The 18,287-nt window shown below is 46.1% G+C and overlaps 1 protein-coding gene and 2 long non-coding RNA genes across 5 annotated transcripts in view; 1 reads left to right on the forward strand and 2 right to left on the reverse strand.

The window, feature by feature from the left end:
- Positions 1 to 2,671: 2,671 nt before the first annotated feature.
- LOC118664363 lies at positions 2,672 to 4,562 on the reverse strand. Its single transcript, XR_004970304.1, has 2 exons — positions 4,318 to 4,562; positions 2,672 to 3,578 (listed from the first exon to the last, which is right to left on the reverse strand). It is a non-coding gene; the product is annotated as an uncharacterized LOC118664363 (long non-coding RNA).
- Positions 4,563 to 5,107: 545 nt separating this feature from the next.
- Positions 5,108 to 16,711, reverse strand: PLET1 (placenta expressed transcript 1). Its single transcript, XM_036324383.1, has 4 exons — positions 16,495 to 16,711; positions 11,860 to 12,061; positions 8,388 to 8,449; positions 5,108 to 6,054 (listed from the first exon to the last, which is right to left on the reverse strand). The coding sequence occupies exons 1-4, from the start codon at positions 16,664 to 16,666 to the stop codon at positions 5,819 to 5,821; spliced, it is 672 nt and encodes a 223-aa protein (XP_036180276.1). The 5' UTR covers positions 16,667 to 16,711; the 3' UTR covers positions 5,108 to 5,818.
- The window catches only part of LOC118664364, a 37,274-nt gene continuing 33,600 nt past the window's right edge, over positions 14,614 to 18,287 (forward strand). For all 3 annotated transcript variants that reach the window (XR_004970306.1, XR_004970305.1, XR_004970308.1), the window contains exon 1: positions 14,614 to 15,020. This is a non-coding gene — a long non-coding RNA (uncharacterized LOC118664364). The remainder of the gene's footprint in view (positions 15,021 to 18,287) is intronic.

An 18,287-nucleotide genomic window follows, 5' to 3' on the forward strand; every position in this document is an offset into this window, starting at 1 on the left:
AGCAAGAGGTCACTGGTTCGATTCCTGATCAGAACACATACCTGGGTTGCTGGCTAGATCCCCAGTGGGGGGCCATGCAGGAGGCGATGATTCATGTTTCTCTCTCATGGATGTTTCTATCTCTCTACCCCTCTCCCTTCCTCTCTAAAATCATATTTAAAAAGACACACAACTAGACTTAAAAAGATACTTGGATATAATGAAAGTGGTGCACAGCCACTTACGTTATCCCGGTGGCAGCTTGAATCCGGACCTCGGCCAGGGTTTGGAGGCCACGCAGTTCCGTGCAAAGAGGCTCACTTGGCTCTGAGTCATGGCTCACAACAAGATCCCCCCCGCGATGGTGCAACTGTGGCAGGAAGATTCTTACCTCTGAAGACAATGTTAGGACCAAGATATGATAGTCAACTTGCTGAAGAAAATCGGTTCTACCCCAGTATGCTCTCAAATTATCTAAAGAGTTTGAAGTTTCCTAGGGCTGCTGTAACAACTTACCATAAACTGGGTGGCTTATAACAATAGAACTTTAGATTAAAGACAAACAGAGAATCTTAAAAGCAGCCAGAGAAAAGCAGTTAGTTACCTAGCAGGAAGCTCCCATAAGACTGTCAGCTGATTTCTCAGCAGAAACTTTGCAGACCAGAAGGGTGTGGCATGAAATATTCAAAGTGATGAAAATTAAAAACCTACAACCAAGATTACTCTACCCAGCAAAGTTATAGGACATATAAGGAGGTTCCCAGACAAGGAAAATCTAAAAAAGTTCATTACCACCAGAAGTGCTAAAAGGGTCTTCTTTTAGAAGAAGAATAAAAAATAAAAAATATGAATAATAAAATGCCAATAAATACATATTTATCAACAATTTCTTTAAAGGCAAGTGGATTAAATGCTCCAATCAAAAGACATGGTGACTGAATGGATAACAAATTAAGACCCTTATATATGTCTACAAGAGACTCAATTCAGATAAAAAGACACACAAATTGAAAGTAAAGGGATGAAAAAAGGTATTTCATGAAAATGAAAACAAAACAAAATAAAAAGATGGGGTAGTAATACTTATACCAGACAAAACAGATTTTGAAACAAAGGCTATAACAAGAGATAAAGAAGGACCCGGCAACTCCAATTCTGGTTATTTACCCAAAGAAACTCAAAACGCTAAATTGAAAAGACATACACATCCATATATTTATTGCAACATTACTTACTATAACCAAGATATGGAAGCAATGTGAGTGGCCAACAATAAATGAGTGGATAAAGAAGTGGTGCATATATACAATGAAATACGATTCAGCCATAAAAAAGTGAAATCTTGCCAATCTGCAACAACGTGGATAGACCTAGAGCAGCAGTTCTCAACTGTGAGTCGCGACTCTTTGGGGGTCGAACGACCCTTTCATAGGGTTCACCTAAATACATCCTGCATATCAGATATTTACATTACGATTCATAACAGTAGGAAAATTACAGTTATGAAGTAGCAACGAAAATAATTTTATGGTTGGGGGTCACCGCAACATGAGGAACTGTACTTAAGGGTCGTGGCATTAGGAAGGTTGAGAACCACTGACCTAGAGGGTATTATGCTAAGTGAAATAAGTCAGAGAAAGACAAATGCCAGATGATTTCACTTATATGTGGAATCTAAAAAACAAACAAGCAAAAATAAAAATAAAATAAAAATAAAAACCAAACAAGCAGAACAAAAACAGACTCATAGATATGGAAAACATTTTGGGGGTTGGGATCAGTGAAAAAGGTTAAGGAATTGAGAAGTACAAATTGGTAGGTATAGAATAGTCATGGGGATATAAAGTACAGCATAGGAAATATAATCATCCTATATAATAAATAGGTAATATGCAAATTAACCCTCATGCCCTCACAAGATGGCTGCCTACAACCAGGCTGGCAGGGGGGTTAGTGAGGGACGACCCAATGACTGGACAAGCAGGCTGCGTGGGGCGACCTGGCCAGTGGGGGGGCCGTGAGGGGTAGGGAGACAGTTGGGGGTGACCAGGCCAGAGGGGGGGCAGTTGGGGGTGACCAGGCCAGAGGGGGGCCAGTTAGGGGTGACCAGGCTGGCAGAGGGGGGCAGTTGGGGGCAACCTGATTGGCAGGAGGGGCAGTAGGGGGCGACCAGGCCAGCAGGGGTGGTGCAGTTGGGGGCAACCAGGCTGACGGGGGGGGGGGCAGTTGGGGGTGATTAGGCTGTCGGGGGGCAGTGAGGGGCAACTAGGCCCATGGGGGGGCAGTTGAGGGCGACCAGGTCAGTGGGGGGGGGCAGTTGAGGGCAACCAGACCAGCAGGGGGGCAGTAAAGGGTGACCAGGCTGGCGGGGTGGGGGGGGGGAGCAGTTAGGAGCGACCAGGCCGGCAGAGAGGAAGCAGTTGGGGACGACCTGGCTGGCAGTGGGGGGCAGTTAGGGGTGACCAGGCAGGCAGGCAGGTGAGCGATTAGGATCCAGTGGTCCAGGATTGTGAGAGGGATGTCCGACTGCCGGTTTAGGCCAGGGATCGGGCCTAAACCGGCAGTCGGACATCCCCCGAGGGGTCCTGGATTGGAGAGGGTGCAGGCTGGGCTGAGGGGACCCAGCCCCCCTGCCGCCCATGCACAAATTTCATGCACCGGGCCTCTAGTTGATAATATAATAACTATGGTATCAGAATGGGTAGTAGATTTATTGGTGCAATCACTTCATAAGTTATATAAATGTTTAAGCACTGGGTTGTACACCTTAAACTAATATTGTATGTTAACTGCAATTGAAAAATTAAAAATTATTAAAAAAAAAGATACTTGGCTTTCTTATATATCAATGTATCATTTGTGATAGTTTTTTAGTCATTAAGTAGTTATATAGTGTTTACTTTGTGCCAGGTGTTGTTCTAAGTACTTTACATATAGCAACTGATTTAATGTCAACACAATAACATATGAGGCGCCTACTGTCTTTCTCCCTATTTTATAGACAAGGAAACCAAGGTACATGGAAGTTAAGCAACTGGTGTCAGGTCCCACAACCAGTAAGAGACAAAATCAAATGAAATTGAACCCCAGGCAGTCTAACTTGAGTTTATGCTTTAAGACAATTGCCTAACTAATGCTCTTATGAAATGATAAAGCTTTACTTCATTATTAATATTTTCAACATCTACTTTACAGAGTAAAGTGGGTGTTGGCAGACAATATACATACTGTCTAAATTTTCTGCCTCTTCTGAATGGCTGGTGTTACAGTTGGCCATTGACCAGGCTGGGACTCTTTCTGTGAAGGTCTTTGAGGTCATGGGATTCGCAAGGCATCAATTTTCTTTCCTACTTTCTCAAAGTGCGTTATGCGGGGCAGGCAGTCGCTGTTTCTATCACAGAATGAAAATGCACTGAATTTACAGAGCATGATGCTACAAGCAAGAAAAGTAGAAGAACAAGGTTGGGCAAGTGAGTGTGGGAGTGATGAACAGTCCACCTATTGTTCATCTCTTTTTACTGTGCGTGAGGTGAGCCTGTGGGTTTCCTTGCAGTTGCTTGTGTGTATTCTTTTCCCGTTGGTGCATCACAGCTTCCTATCTGGATCGGGAGGTTAATTACAAAGATGAGGATCAGGATTAGCTATTCCCGAGAGTGAGAACGTGTGGACTTCTGGAGCCCTTCCTCTTATTCCTCTATCCCAGCTGCTCAAGGAGAGACCAGGAAGGCCAGCCATCTGTTGGCTGTGCTGCTTTAATTCCTGTCTCCTGAGCCCGCGGAGGAGATCACTTGTTGAGCACAACACTCTATTTCTGAGCCTGGATTTCGCTCCAGAATCCTCCTCAACAGTGCTCCCGGCAGCCTCTGTCAGTCAGTCAGATATGGCGTAAGATCACGCCTTCTTACCGCCTCTGACTACCTTACCAACGGCGTCTGGCTATGACAGAGAAATAAAAACTGAGACCTGTACGTACCTCTCCCTACAGATAAGAAAACCAAGGTGGGAGACTGTGGTGCCACTTGTTAAAGGTTCCCTTTCTACTCGCAGCAGAAGTGGACTTTACAGGTGTCCTGCCTGCTGGGCCAGCCCCCTCGCTCAGCTCCTCTGAATTCACCCAGGTTTCTTTGAGTCTAAAAGTTTCCCAGCTTCAGAGAGTATCTTTCCTGGATATTTGTCACACCTTCCACACTGAAACTGGGATGGGGGCCAGGTTGGGCCGTGAAAGTTAAATATGAAACTTGTTCCTAGCCCGCAGGCTCAGGACTCGCTGCTGTTAATATCTAGAATTTAATTAAAAAAAAAAAAAAACCACACAAACAAACACACCAAAAAACAAACCTCACATCTTCTGGGGAATGCTTACTGAAGAAAGGCTGTCAAATTTGACACTTAAAATCCGCCAGGTCACTGACTGCTGTGACAGCAGGAGAGAGACTGGTGACCCCACGAGAAGGCAGTCTTGGCAGAAGTCGTTTGGAAAAGCCACGGAACAGATAGATGACTCAACAAGCAGCAACCATGGGGAGAAGGGAGAATCTGATTCCAGAGTCACTGCGTTATAATATTCAAAACGTCCAGTTTTCTTTTTTTTTTTTTTTTTTAAAATATATTTTATTGATTTTTTACAGAGAGGAAGGGAGAGAGATAGAGAGTTAGAAACATCGATGAGAGAGAAACATCGATCAGCCGCCTCCTGCACATCTCCCACTGGGGATGTGCCCGCAACCCAGGTACATGCCCTTGACCGGAATCGAACCTGGGACCTTTCAGTCTGCAGGCCGACGCTCTATCCACTGAGCCAAACCGGTCTTGGCCAGTTTTCAAAAATATAAAAGACCGACGAAATAGGAAAGTATGGCCTGTTCACAGGGGAAAAGGAGGAATTGAAAGGAACTGTTCTTGAGAAAGGCCGGTCACTAGATGCTGGCATTCTGGAACTCAACATAATCACTGAAAGAAAACTTTGTTGGCTGTTACTGGAAATCCCATGCTTTCTTTTGGCTTCACATTGTATTGTGAATATTATAAGTATTTTGCCCATTTCTCCTAGTGGACAGCACTGTTAGGGGAAAAATGACCAGTTTGCACTTGAGGAATATTAAAATTGAGAAAATTTTACCCGTAGATCTGGCCTTGAAAACATACATACTCCCATCACTTTATTAATTTTTTAATGCTTGCACAAATGAATAAAATTAGATAACATTTTCTGTATTTCAAGATAATCACTTATTAAAGAATTTGAATTTAACACATTGTTCTTGTTTGGAATATAGTTTTTTTGGTATGACAGAAAATAATGCCTTTATCCCATAATCTGTCCCTATTTTTGGCTGCTCAGACATGGTACATTCCTGTTTCCTTGCCCTTCTAATGCTACTGGTGTTGCCAGCAGAATGAGGGTTGTTTCTCCTTTCCCGTGGAGTCACATGAGTCAACACACTCTGTTATCTGGGTGGGTTTGGTCAGAAATCGAAGATCATCTTGAAAGTGAGGAAAGATTCTTCCCACAGAGACTTGGGGGAATCATTTGGCAATGAACAAAAGTTTAGACTGGCGATGGAGTTGGCTGTCACCATGTTAAACCTACAGCCAGAATTCCATGTTACTCCCAGACCAGCTCTAAGTAGTTACAAAAAGCCTGAAAGATTTAGTTGAACATCTGAGTGCCCCAACTCCACCAGTGAGTGAACTGGCTACTCTCAACCAAGTCTCCTCTTTGGTCCAAAGCAGTGGCAGGAGAGCTGTACATTTGAGAACGAGGCCTTCATTCACACACATGACGGAGCCCTGGCTTGGAACTGAACGCAGGAGGATGTAGCAGAGGCAGGAACAGCTTTTAGAAGAGGAGTTTGCTGGTGAGGAAGACGAGCAGGATCTGGATGGCATCTGCGATGGGGCTGAGGAAGACGCTGTTGGCGAAGCTTTTGGTTGTGGTTACAGCTGAGGTTGCGGTTTTGGCTGTGGTTGGGAATCGGTTTGTCGTTGGGCTTCGGGTTGTGGTCGACCTGGTCATGGAGGTCATGGAGGTCATAGAGGTCATGGAGGTCATGGAGGGTGATGCTGTGATCATTGCTGGGGAAAAAAAGGGCATCAGAACCTACGTTGGAAAATGAGGCTAATCTGATGCGACGCTGGAGCAGAGTTCATGAGCAGAATTCAATCAGCATGTCTCAAGGGCCAAGTGTATATAGCGGAAGGGAAAGCTATGGTGTACAGAATGCACACTATCTACCTCTAAGGTCTACGTAGTCCCCCAGGGCCGTGGTCGGCAAACTGTGGCTCGCGAGCCACATGCGGCTCTTTGGCCCCCTGAGTGTGACTCTTCCACAAAATACCGCGTGTGGGCGTGCACGTACAGTGCGATTGAAACTTCGTGGCCCATGCGCAAAAGTCGGTATTTTGTGGAAGAGCCACACTCAAGGGGCCAAAGAGCCGCATGTGGCTCGCAAGCCACGGTTTGCCGACCACTGCCCCAGGGGATGGAACTTACATAACTGCTGAATTTGTTGTGGGTAGGTTGTTGGTCCTCAAGCGTCCTTAATATTGTATTAGATACATCAGTGCAAATATGACCCAGAATGGCACAATTTTATTTTTTGTTGCTAATTTCAAAGGTTGCATGTAAAGCTTGTAAGAACTAGTTACCATCAGACCTGCGGATGGCTACTCCTGCTTTAAGTAAATGGAAAGAAGTGCTGTCCAAACCCCTGAACTTCTTTCTGTGGTTGCTGAGGCACCGGCCATTCCCTGTGCAGGGATCTGACCACACACTGGTTCTCTGAGGTTGCCTTGCTGAGAAGCAGAAAAAGCCAGGCCTGTAGCCCTGGGGGTGGGGTAGGGATAGGGATAGGGTGGGGTGAACGGGATGTCTGATCTTGGAAAAACTAGAGTTTGGCAATGATACCTGCAAAGGCCTGAGTGGACCACAGAGGGGACTATAGAGAAGAAGGGACAGCCCGACCTGTGCTGCTCAGTCGTAGAGGTCATGGTTTGATTCCTAGTCAGGGCGCATGCTTGGTTGTGGGCTTGATTCCCCAGTGAAGGGCATGCAGGAGTCAGACAATCAATGACTCTCTCTCATCATTGATGTTTCTCTCTCTCTCTCTCCCTCTCCCTTCCTCTCTGAAATCAATAAAAATACATTAAAACAATAAAGAAGAAGACGGGACATGTCCAGTGACTTGCTTAGGCCCATGCATTCTTCTGCTACCTGGAGGGGCCTGTGAGTCTGTGGCCTTGTCTTATCTCACTTAGTATTTACCCAGGGCGCATGTTTCTCTAGCATCTCACTGAGCCAGAAAGTCTGACACAACCACTTTATTTTTATTTTTTTTAACTGGGTTTTATTAGTGTGGAGGTAAGGAGTCCTGACTAGAAACACACTTTTTTCTTTCTCCTTCTTAGCATTTACACTCATACTCATCTCAAAAATGTCCTCGAGGAAGAAAATAACACCCAGTCTTCTCACAGAGGGGAAACCACCAAGGCAACAGGTCAGGCTTTCATATAGTAGTTTGTTAGGCATAATCACATCAAAATTTGTTTTGAAAATGGATATCCCTTTGACCGCATTTGCAGCATATGACGGGTGAGTAACCAGCAGGGGGATCCTGAGGAAGACTAGTTATCTGGACACTAGAGAGGCTGATGGTCCTTGTTTTTAGTTGAACCTTGTATTTAAAAGCTTCATTTAAAAAAGGGATTGTCTTTATAGTTTTGATGTAAGTCTAAGAAAAGTGTAAAAAGTAGGAGGTGGGATTTGAGCCCTGGTTTTTCCATTTACTTTCTGAACCTCAATTTCTTGAATTTATTTTAGCTCCCTAACGGGGAGTGAGAGATCGCAGGGGACAGAGAGGGGGAAGGAGGGCGAAAAGCCTCAGGATGGTTTGAGGTTGAGGATCACACCCTGTGGACGGGCAGTGGAAATTCCTGGTGGTAGTGGTGGTGGCCAAGGCCATTCTGAGAATGAATGAATGTTTGTTATTCTGATGCTGTCAACCTGTTTTTGTGCACATCTGCCCCCTCATTCCTATAAAGCCTGTAGTACTGTGAAGGTTTTATGTGAGTGGGAAGTCTTGGTGGAAACTAAGGAAGGGGCTGACTAAGCAGTGTCTACGTGATGCTGAACAGGAATGGGTCCCGAGGAAGCAGGATTCTGCAGTCACAGGTGACTCTGAGAACATAAGGCCCCTAGGAATTGGCAGAAATCTTGGGGATGGCTTTTGTTTTCTATGGGGCAGAGGAAAAAGGGTTGAGCCAATCTTATGTGGGTATCTAGGTACTAGAAGGCTCAACTGATATCTGGGTAACACACGACTAGAAGACTTTTCCAGGGCCCCACAAAGTAACTTTCATGCTGACTGTGTTCACTGCCAGATATGTAAAGGGGCTGCAAAGGAACTTACCTTGGTTTTCCAGTTTCAGAGAAGAAAGGGTGGCCACTCTGTTGACATTGATAACAAAGGCTCTGTGGAGGGCAAATCAATGAAAGATAATGGTGAGGACCTCAGCCGTGGAGTCCAAAGTTCAGCTCACATTTCTGCCTTCCCAGATGACCCCAACCTCTTAATTCCTTTTGTGCTTACTTTCCCTACAGATCATTGAATACTGGTCTGCTCTGTATTGTCTTTTTTTCTTTTAATTAAAAATTTATTGATTGATTGATTGATTTGAGAGTGATAGAAACATCGACTTCTTGCTCCACCTATCCATGCAGTCATTGGTTGCCTTCTGTATGTGGCCTGACCTTGTCCTATCCGGATGACGTTCTAACTAGCTGAGCTACTTGGCCAGGGCCTCTGTATTGTCTTAACTAAGATCCATGTTCTTGCTTCAGAGAAGATCATGTCTACCCACCCCCCCAACCCAACCAACTTCACCCCCCTAAACTCCCCATAGGCTGGTATAACCTTTAGTCTTTGTTCAAGCCAGTCCTTCTGCCTGTGATGTCCATCCAGACCATGTCTGCCCACAGATGTAGCAGCAACTCTATGAAGCTGTTTTCCCTGTTACCCTTAACCCAGACAGATCTGCATCAGAGGGACGGGCCCTCTGTGCATTGTCCTGCTGTGAGCCTCTCCCCCGACTAGAGGGCCAGCTCTTTGAGAGCAGGTTCTGTCGTCAACAATGATTGATACATAGTAGGTGCTTAATGTTCATGAAATGATCTGTAGAGCTTGGTCTGTTGTTCTTCTATTAGTGGGTCCATTATTATATCAGCCTCTTGTTCACACATTCGACAGTTAATTAACGAGAGTGTACAACATGCCAATCACTGTGCATGGTGCTGAGGGGCAGTAGTGAATCAGTTTTAGGCATGGTCTTACCCTTGTGGTGCTTAAAGTCCCTTCAGAGAGACAGATTTTAAATGAATAATCAACTAACAAATTAAGTAATTGATCACAGTGGTGACATGTGCACTGACAAAGTAGTGGAAGTTGAGAGAGTGGAAACGGCTCTGGAACTTATCCGGGAGCTTAGGGACGCTTTCTTGAGCAAGTGATGTTTAACCTCAGTAATCACTTCTGTACAGGCCTTGCCTCACCAAACCTTACTGTAAGCAAAGCTCCTGGCCAGGGACCTCTTCCCTTCGCTTCTGTGCCCTGCCCAGCACAGGGGACCCCTCACAGAGCTGTGCTGCTCCCCTCTCTTTATCCACTTTGCTGATCGAGGCCGTGTGTGTACCTTGCCAACAAGCAGCAAAGCCAGTGCATCCCAGCCGCCCGAGTCAGGAAGGTCTGGAGACCGCACTGTCGGCGGGAATGTGCTGCTTCTATTGCAGAGTGTCACTGCTTTGTCTTTTATCTGTTGTTGCGTGGAGTGCGGAGGCTTTAACAAGGAGAGATGGAGGGACCATTTTCTTAATTAGCCTGGCCTGGCCTCTAAGGGACAGCACTCAGGCAAGGCTGGATTGTCGGAGCTCCTTCAGGATTCTTCTCCTGCAAGTAGCTCTGTGGGAGCCAGCGAGGTCCAAGGGCAGGTGAGGTGAGGTGGGATGGCGGTGAGGTGGGATGGTGGCAGGTGAGGTGGGATGGCGGTGAGGTGAGGTGGTGGCAGGTGAGGTGGGATGGCGGTGAGGTGGGATGGTGGCAGGTGAGGTGGGATGGCGGTGAGGTGGGATGGCGGTGAGGTGGGATGGCGGTGAGGTGGGATGGCGGTGAGGTGAGGTGGGATGGCGGTGAGGTGAGGTGGGATGGCGGTGAGGTGGGATGGTGGCAGGTGAGGTGGGATGGTGGCACGTGAGGTGGGATGGCGGTGAGGTGAGGTGGGATGGCGGTGAGGTGAGGAGGGATGGCGGTGAGGTGAGGTGGGATGGCGGTGAGGTGAGGAGGGATGGCGGTGAGGTGAGGTGGGATGGCGGTGAGGTGAGGTGGGATGGCGGTGAGGTGAGGTGGGATGGCGGTGAGGTGAGGAGGGATGGCGGTGAGGTGGGATGGCGGTGAGGTGAGGAGGGATGGCGGTGAGGTGGGATGGCGGTGAGGTGAGGAGGGATGGCGGTGAGGTGGGATGGCGGTGAGGTGAGGAGGGATGGCGGTGAGGTGGGATGGCGGTGAGGTGAGGAGGGATGGCGGTGAGGTGGGATGGCGGTGAGGTGAGTTGGGATAGCGGTGAGGTGAGGAGGGATGGCGGTGAGGTGAGGAGGGATGGCGGTGAGGTGAGGAGGGATGGCGGTGAGGTGAGGTGGGATGGCGGTGAGGTGAGTTGGGATGGCGGTGAGGAGGGATGGCGGTGAGGTGAGGAGGGATGGCGGTGAGGTGAGGAGGGATGGCGGTGAGGTGTGGTGGGATGGCGGTGAGGTGAGATGGTGGCAGGTGAGGTGGGATGGCGTGGTAGCGTCCTCACCACCATGCCCATGGAGCCTCGGTGGCTGTTCACACTGGACAGGACCTCCTGGACAGCCTTGTCCTTTCAGCCCAGAACGTGTCCAGGACCGCAAGGACTCTCAGCACTGGGTTTCTGAGGTGAGCTTGGCAGCCATCCCTGGCTGCGAGGAAGGTTTTTGTTAACGCACCTCCGAAGGAGCCTGTGCGCATTCGGTGTGACACTAGGAGGCGAGTTATTACACAAGCAGCACACTTTCTGTTAGAGGCCATTTCTAAAATGAATCTGTGTTTTGAAAAATGACCCTCCAGTTTGAGTATAGAGAATCTGAAGCAAACAGGGTGCCAGTGACAAAGATTCTCGGCTTGCCTTCCTTCACTCAGGCTCCAGCGCCTCCTCCCGGCCCATCTCTGCACTGACTTGTAAAATCCAGCTTTATCAAGAAGGCTGCTAAGTCTGTTTAGCAAGAACCTCTTACCTGGATATCTGATAACCCTCAATGTCTGATTGAGTTCCTCATTTGCTGCCATCCCCACATGATATCTGCTCACCTGGGCTTGCCCTCAGCAACAATCCTGTTAGGCCAGTTTAGCCAGAATCCCCCTATAGGCCTTGATGTTTCCTCTCAGGAACTTTCCATCCACTGACCCCTCTCTGCTATAAATTTCCACTTGCTCATGTTGTATTCAGAATTGAGCCTGGTTCTGTACTGAGGTCTCTTTTCTCCTATTGCAGTAGTCCTGAATAAAATCTTTACTTTATTTATATATGTATTGTGTATTCATTCATTCATTCATTCATTCATTTTGCTTTAACCACTGTCCAGCTCTGGTTTTCTTTACTACCAGGTTTCCATTTATGTTGAGCACTGGCGTGTGTGTGAACTATAGATAAAAGTAGGACAAAGAACGGTAAGGCAGAAAAGGAGTGCAAGTACTGACTTCCCCACATCATCTCTGTATTGTATTTTGTGTCGTTCAAGATCAGTGTAAAACTGCATAAACCTAACATGCAACTGTAAAAGCCCAAGCAAATCATATATAGGTAGGTTCTTACTGTATCACCACTGTAATGTTCGTGAAACGAGGAGATTGCCAGTTGGCCTTGAAGAAACCTTCACGTGTGTCCAGACGCTGATAGAGGACGCTGCTGTTGCAATACCAGTCTGCTCTTTGCCAGAGGCCTATTGAGTTGTTGTTGTTTGTGTCCATCGCTCGAAGGACCACTGAGTTGGTGCTGCTGTCCACAGGCACTGATACTGAGAAGAAATGATAAGGAGACAATCAGCCATCTATGTAGTAAGACAGGGGATGAGGGTCATGAAATCAAAATTAACTGTGAAAAAAGAAAGTTACAACTAGCATGTACATGTATATTTTTGTTAAAGAAGTTGAAAAACATCTGGAAGGAAAGCCATCGAGATATTAACTGTGGTCATTTCTGGGTAGTGGGATTACAGATGATTTTATTTGTGTTTTCTAAATTTTCCATGGCCAAAAGCTAGACAAAAGGAGAGTTTTGCTACCTCCCAGGGGCGAGATTCGAGGCGGGCTCCTAACTTCTGGAGCCTGGTTCTCATCTGTCAGATGAGGGATAAAGATGCTCTGTCCTTCTTTCAGGGGAGTGGGATGTGGGCAGAGCAGGGTTGGTGCATGTGACAGGGTCACGTGGGCCCCCAGGAAGTGTTCCCGGAAAATCGGGAATGTTATTCCAAATCAGAGCAGAGCCCACTTCCTAGTCTTAGACATGCCGAAGCTCTCGGTGTCTGTGGATGAGGGTGGGGGAGGGGCCTCTGAGCCCCTGGGGCTCTAATCCAGGCACCTGTTACACGACCCTTCAGAGTCCCTAACCTCCACTCCAGTGAATCTCTTATGACCTAGCTTAGCATGCATTCACAGGAGACCCCACTGACACTGTTAATTCCAGCATTCTGATGTGTAATGGGAAGCAAATTTTAAGAGAACATTTCGGTGGGTTCATTTCCTCCTTTAGAAGGTCCCTTCTGAATGAATTCCTCAACGCTAAGGTGTTCTTCAGGGCCCTTTCAGACATCAGGAATTCCTTCAAGGACTTCTCCTTCACAAACCAAAGAAAATGGGTCAGGTAGCACAATAGGATGCGACCGTGCTGGTTCTGAATTCCAGCTCTAACAAGTCATTTCACCTCTGAGACTCAGTTCCCTTATTCTTCATTATTCACTCCATAAATAATTGTTGAATTCCAACTTTGCACAAGCCCGGTTCTAGGTCTGGAGATAATGACATTATCCTTATTATATGGAGACCATGACACTTTATTTTGAAAGGTTCCTGGGAGGAGCCCGGCTGGCGTGGCTCAGTGGTTGAGCATCAACCTATGACCAGGAGGTCATGGTTCAATTCCTGATCAGGGCACATGCCTGGGATGCAGGCTCAATTCCCAGTAGGGGGCATGCAGGAGGCAGCCAATCAATGATTCTCTCTTATCATTGATGTTTCTCTCTCTCTCTCTCTCCCTCTCTCTTCCTCTCTAAAATCAATAAAAATATATTTAAAAAAAGAGAAATATTCCTGGGAGGAGTAACAAGAACAGTGCAAAGACTTTAATACACAGTGTGTGTTAAACAATTTTTTAACACAATGCACTTCTCTGTTCTATTTCTTTGCCATTGCCAATTAAGGTGGGTGGAGCCAGACCCTATGGGCCCTTACTTGCTCAGTGAGAACCTGACATTTGTCCTAGATGTGTGCGTGATGGTGACGTGGACTGTGGCAAGCCATGGTGTGTGTCATCCAGGTGGTTGTCAAGTCTGTTGGCTCCCCCTCAGGCATGTTCTTGCCTCTGTCTTCTCTTCTGCTTTCCCTCTCTCACTCTGGCTCATATCCTCCTTTCTTCTCTCCTAGGCATCTGTATTATTTGGATTTCTGGTCTCCACTTTCTCCTCCACATTCAGCCATTTACTCAGGCAGTGGCCAGATCAGACTTCCACACACAACACTCCCATCCGGAGGCACTCTTCTCCAAAACCATCAAAGCACCCTTATTTCTAGAGCACGAAACATTCTGCTTCTGTTCTGTTGGGTACAGTGCCCAGCACGTAGCTTTCATGACCTCATAACCTAGCTCCCCCTGCTATTTGCACACCCCCTCGTGGGGCAGCCAGTCTTCCTCTGGTTCCACAGACACATGTGACTCACGCCTGCTCCTGGTCTCTGTTCATGTCTGTCCGTCTGTGTGGAATCCTTACTTCGTTTTCATCACATATTTCACTCCCATTTACTCTCCAAGATCCTGCTATGTCCCACCTCCGGGCCAATTCACCCTTCTTTCCCTCTCGCACCTGAAACACTTATTTTTTTTTTTAACTTAATTACCTTCTGGCTTAATTACATATGGTGGTTTCCTCTGTGTCAGTATCTGGCCAGCCCAGTGCTGAGCACCTGGAGGGCAGTAAATAACTTCTAACTGATTGATTTAGCAAGCTGTGCATCCCATGTTGTACAGTCAGTGCCCTTAAAGCTGAAGATGCAGGAATAAAGGCAGGCAGGTTACATCCCTCTTGCCCACAGAAGTAAAAAATGGAGGCAGATGCTGACCTGGTCCAGTCTTAACATAAATGTCACTGCTTTATGGGTTTCCTTCAATGACATGGAGACAGACCCAGGGAACTTGTTCTAAGATACTGCCTGAGCTGCCACTGTGTCTTGGAACCTGTCAAGCCATTTGTACATGACTAACCAGTGTTGACACAAACCCTGAAATTTAGAAAATTTCAAATTCAAAATAATAAGAAGTTGGCTTGTGTGGGCATTTACTCAGTCTCACCAGCTGTCTCACAGTGACACTCTACGAGGAAATCCGGAGACTGTGGTGTAACCCAGGTGTGCAATCGGGCACTTCACACCTCTTGAGGGCACAGGGTTTTGACTCAACTTAAATCATTCCTACAGTGAGTCAGTCAGCGTGTCACGGAACTACAGCACATCTGTGGTGAAATAGGTGAGGCAGGGGACGGACACTGCACGTGGTAGGCATTTAACGAACCTGAGACCCCTTTTCCTTTCCCTTTCCCCCTACTCTGCCCACTGCCGCTGTGGATGCTGGGATTTCCCTTTCAGCCAGCATGGTCCCTTCCAAGGGGCCTTTCCTTTGTAAGGCATCTTACTGATCACCTTTTGACTCTTCTTCCTCCTGTCTTCCTACTTTCAGAAGGCCCTCTGCACCCCAACCTTCACAAGGTAGGTTCCTATTTCTTCCATTTTAACAGCAAAATCCTTCACCTTGTGATGTGTTATCTCAAGTTAGTAGTCCCTCTGGCCCCCCAGGTCCTTTCCCACATACAAGGTCAGACACGTGCCCTCCTTATTTTCATCTTGGATTACAAGATGGTCCTCCCTGCCCTGTGGGACAAGATCCACTGCCTGAACGAGTAGGACGCAGTGAGCCTTATCACAACTGAGGCATTTATGGTGACAGTCCCCGTGCAAAAAACAGATAAAAGCACAAGCTGGCATGGGCGTGTGAAGGCAGGCTATAGTCCTTTTCCTGCTGACGCCCGAATCTGTGGACCGTGGTATTCTTTCAAAATGTGGTTAGAGTTCTAAGAGAGGCAGGAGAACACGGTCGATGAGGACAGGCTCTGAAGCTGGATAGCCTGGCTGCACAAAGCTGCGCTGTTATTTAGGTTCAAATATTAGCTATGTTACTAGTGATCTTGGGTAAAACTTTAACTTACCTGCCTCAGTTCTCATCTATAAAATGGGAAGATAACAGTATTGGCCCTTAGAATAGTACCCACTGCATAGCAAGAAGTATCAGTTCTTATTACTATAACTGAAAGGCGTATGTGTAGTGGTTAGGGTAGAGTCTCTGACTGCTCAGGTTCATGTCCCAACTTCACCACTCAAGTAGCTCTGTGACCTGAGCAAGTCACTAGCATTTCTACCTCTGTCTCCTCATCTACAAAACAGGAACAACAGTGGCCTCTACCTAATAGGTTATGGGGGCTACATGAACTAATACATGTAAGCCACTAAATTAAATGTTGCTATGAAAGTAATTAGACAGCACTTGCCTGACTTGTAGGTTTGGCTGATCCCAAAAGGGATATTTGTAAAATATTACTAGGCACCTCTAAGAAAAGCATTGGATTAGGAATGAAAAGAACAAGATTCAACAGCCAGTTCTGCCACTAGCAGTGAGACCCCGAGCAGGTCATTTAACTCTCAGCTTCAGGCTCCTCAGAGAGAAGGTGGGAGAGCAGTACGTTCCCTGTCTAGTGAACTGGGCTTTTCACATGTGGACTAAATGAGAACAGCGCCTCCTGGAGTTGTGCAGTACACAGTCATCCACAGGGCCACTGTTTTATCAAATGGATGTGAAAAGATAACTGTGATGCAATCTGTATCGCTTACCATAATAAACATGCCGACTTTAAGTCAGAACTTGCCATGGGTGTGCTCTTGCCGGGGCCAGTTAACCTGGGCGTTGGAACTTAATGGCTCCTTGCTGCTCAGCTTGGCACAGGGAACAGGCAGAAGCATCCCCACCCAACCCACTCTCTCCCATGTTCTCATTCTTTCTGCCCGCACTTCCCATCCTGGTCAAAAATGCATATTTTGTGTAGTTGAGAGCAGAGATGGAGAGTTATGTTCTGAAATTCTGGTAGACTGCCCTTAGAGAAAAAAGACAGAGAGAAAGGCTCTTACTTACTTGTGTAGATTCTGTTGCTTTCATAGATATTTGAATTGATCTTGATGCCTGGACCGGTGGTGGGGGAGACTGTACTGAAGGACATGCATCTGTCAGGGTAATCTGCAGAGCTGGCAGAAATGAGCAGCATGCCAAAGCACAGGGACAGCAGTGTGGAGCCCAGGACTGCCATGGTCGAGATCTGTCTGGAAACTGCTGGGCCTGGAGCTGCGTAAGATCTCACCTATTTATATGCTTCAGGGCTGGAGTTTCTGGGTGAGGTCATACATGCAAATTCCCCTCTCACCGCTCCCTAAAGTCAACTGGCTTCTAGAATTTGTCACCATGATCCTTTATCAATTCCAGTTTTGCTCAAGAAAGGGAATGTACTGACCATGAATTTACTTTGCATCTCATTCACCTCAGTAGCTTGAAGAAAGCTGCCGAGAAAGGTTTAGTGCTGGCAAAGTGAAATTAGGGATGAGTAATCATCACATATCTCACTTAGAAGTTCCACTCTTCCTCCGGTAGGAAACTCAGTCACAAAAGCCATCTTTTCTGGAATGTTGCACATCCATTTTCAATTCTCCTTAATTGGACATGTCTCCAATCCCAGCTCATTTTGTGACTAGTATACAACTAAAAACATTGTGCTCCTGGATTTATTTATTCATTTGGAAAGACACAGCATTGGCCCATGTTGCTCCTGACACTTTCATCCATAGCACCATAGAACAAGGCAACTACTAAAAAAATAAAATCAGAAAACATGTTTTTTCATATTTCTCTTCTGATGGTTAGAACTGGTTAAAAAAAAAAAGATCAGTAAACTTGAGGATATTAAAATAAATTTAACAAAGACACGCAAGACTTATACACTGAAAACTATAACAAGGGACCCAGGATAGCCAAAATGATCTTGAAAAACACACCAATAAATAAGTTGGAGGACTCACACTTACCAATTTCAAAACTTACTACAAAGCTATAGTAATCAAGACAGCGTGGTATTGGCATAAGGATAGACGTATAGATTAATGTAATAGAGTTTGAGAGCTCAGAAATAAACCCATACATTTATTTATTATTATTATTTTTTGTTTGTTTTCAGATTGGGCTATATTTCACCTAGTGAGTGTTACAATGTCTCTTTTATGTCAAGGGAAAATAATAGTAAGAAATAGTGATCCATTGATTAAAAAACCCAAGAGCCACAGCATTTACCCTGATAGTAACATTAAAAACAGATGCATTTTATTACATGCAAAGAGCAGAGATGGTGCTAAGAATTGAACTTATATCATCTTACTTAATTTTCACATCCCTCTCCCTGCCAGATGGTAGGTACTGTGGTATTATCCACATTTCAACGAGGAAGAAATGAAACTTGGGGAATTTAAATAACTTGTCAAGGTCACAGATCTAGAAAATGGACAGAGAAAGGACTTACACCCCAATTCTTCAGAATCCAGTGGTTATGCCTCCTGGTTAGACCAAATTTTTTCTTGCTTTTTAAAAAAATTCTCTATAGTTGAAAGTATTACATATGTCCCCTTTTCTCCCTACTTCCTCTCCCAGCCCACCCCCACCCCCCAACCCAGGCCTTCACACCCCTATTGTCTGTGTCCATTGGCTATGTCCATCTGCATAGAAGTTCTTCTAAACCCATACAGTTATGATCAATTGAATTTTCACAAGGGTGCCAGGACAATTTGATGGGGGAAAGAACAGTCTTTGCAACAAATGGTGGCAACTGGATATCCACATACAAAAGAATGACATTTGATCTCTACCTCACACCATATGAACTCAAC

The sequence above is a fragment of the Myotis myotis genome, unplaced genomic scaffold (assembly GCF_014108235.1).
Source record: "Myotis myotis isolate mMyoMyo1 unplaced genomic scaffold, mMyoMyo1.p scaffold_m19_p_10, whole genome shotgun sequence".
Taxonomy (NCBI): Eukaryota; Metazoa; Chordata; class Mammalia; order Chiroptera; family Vespertilionidae; genus Myotis; species Myotis myotis.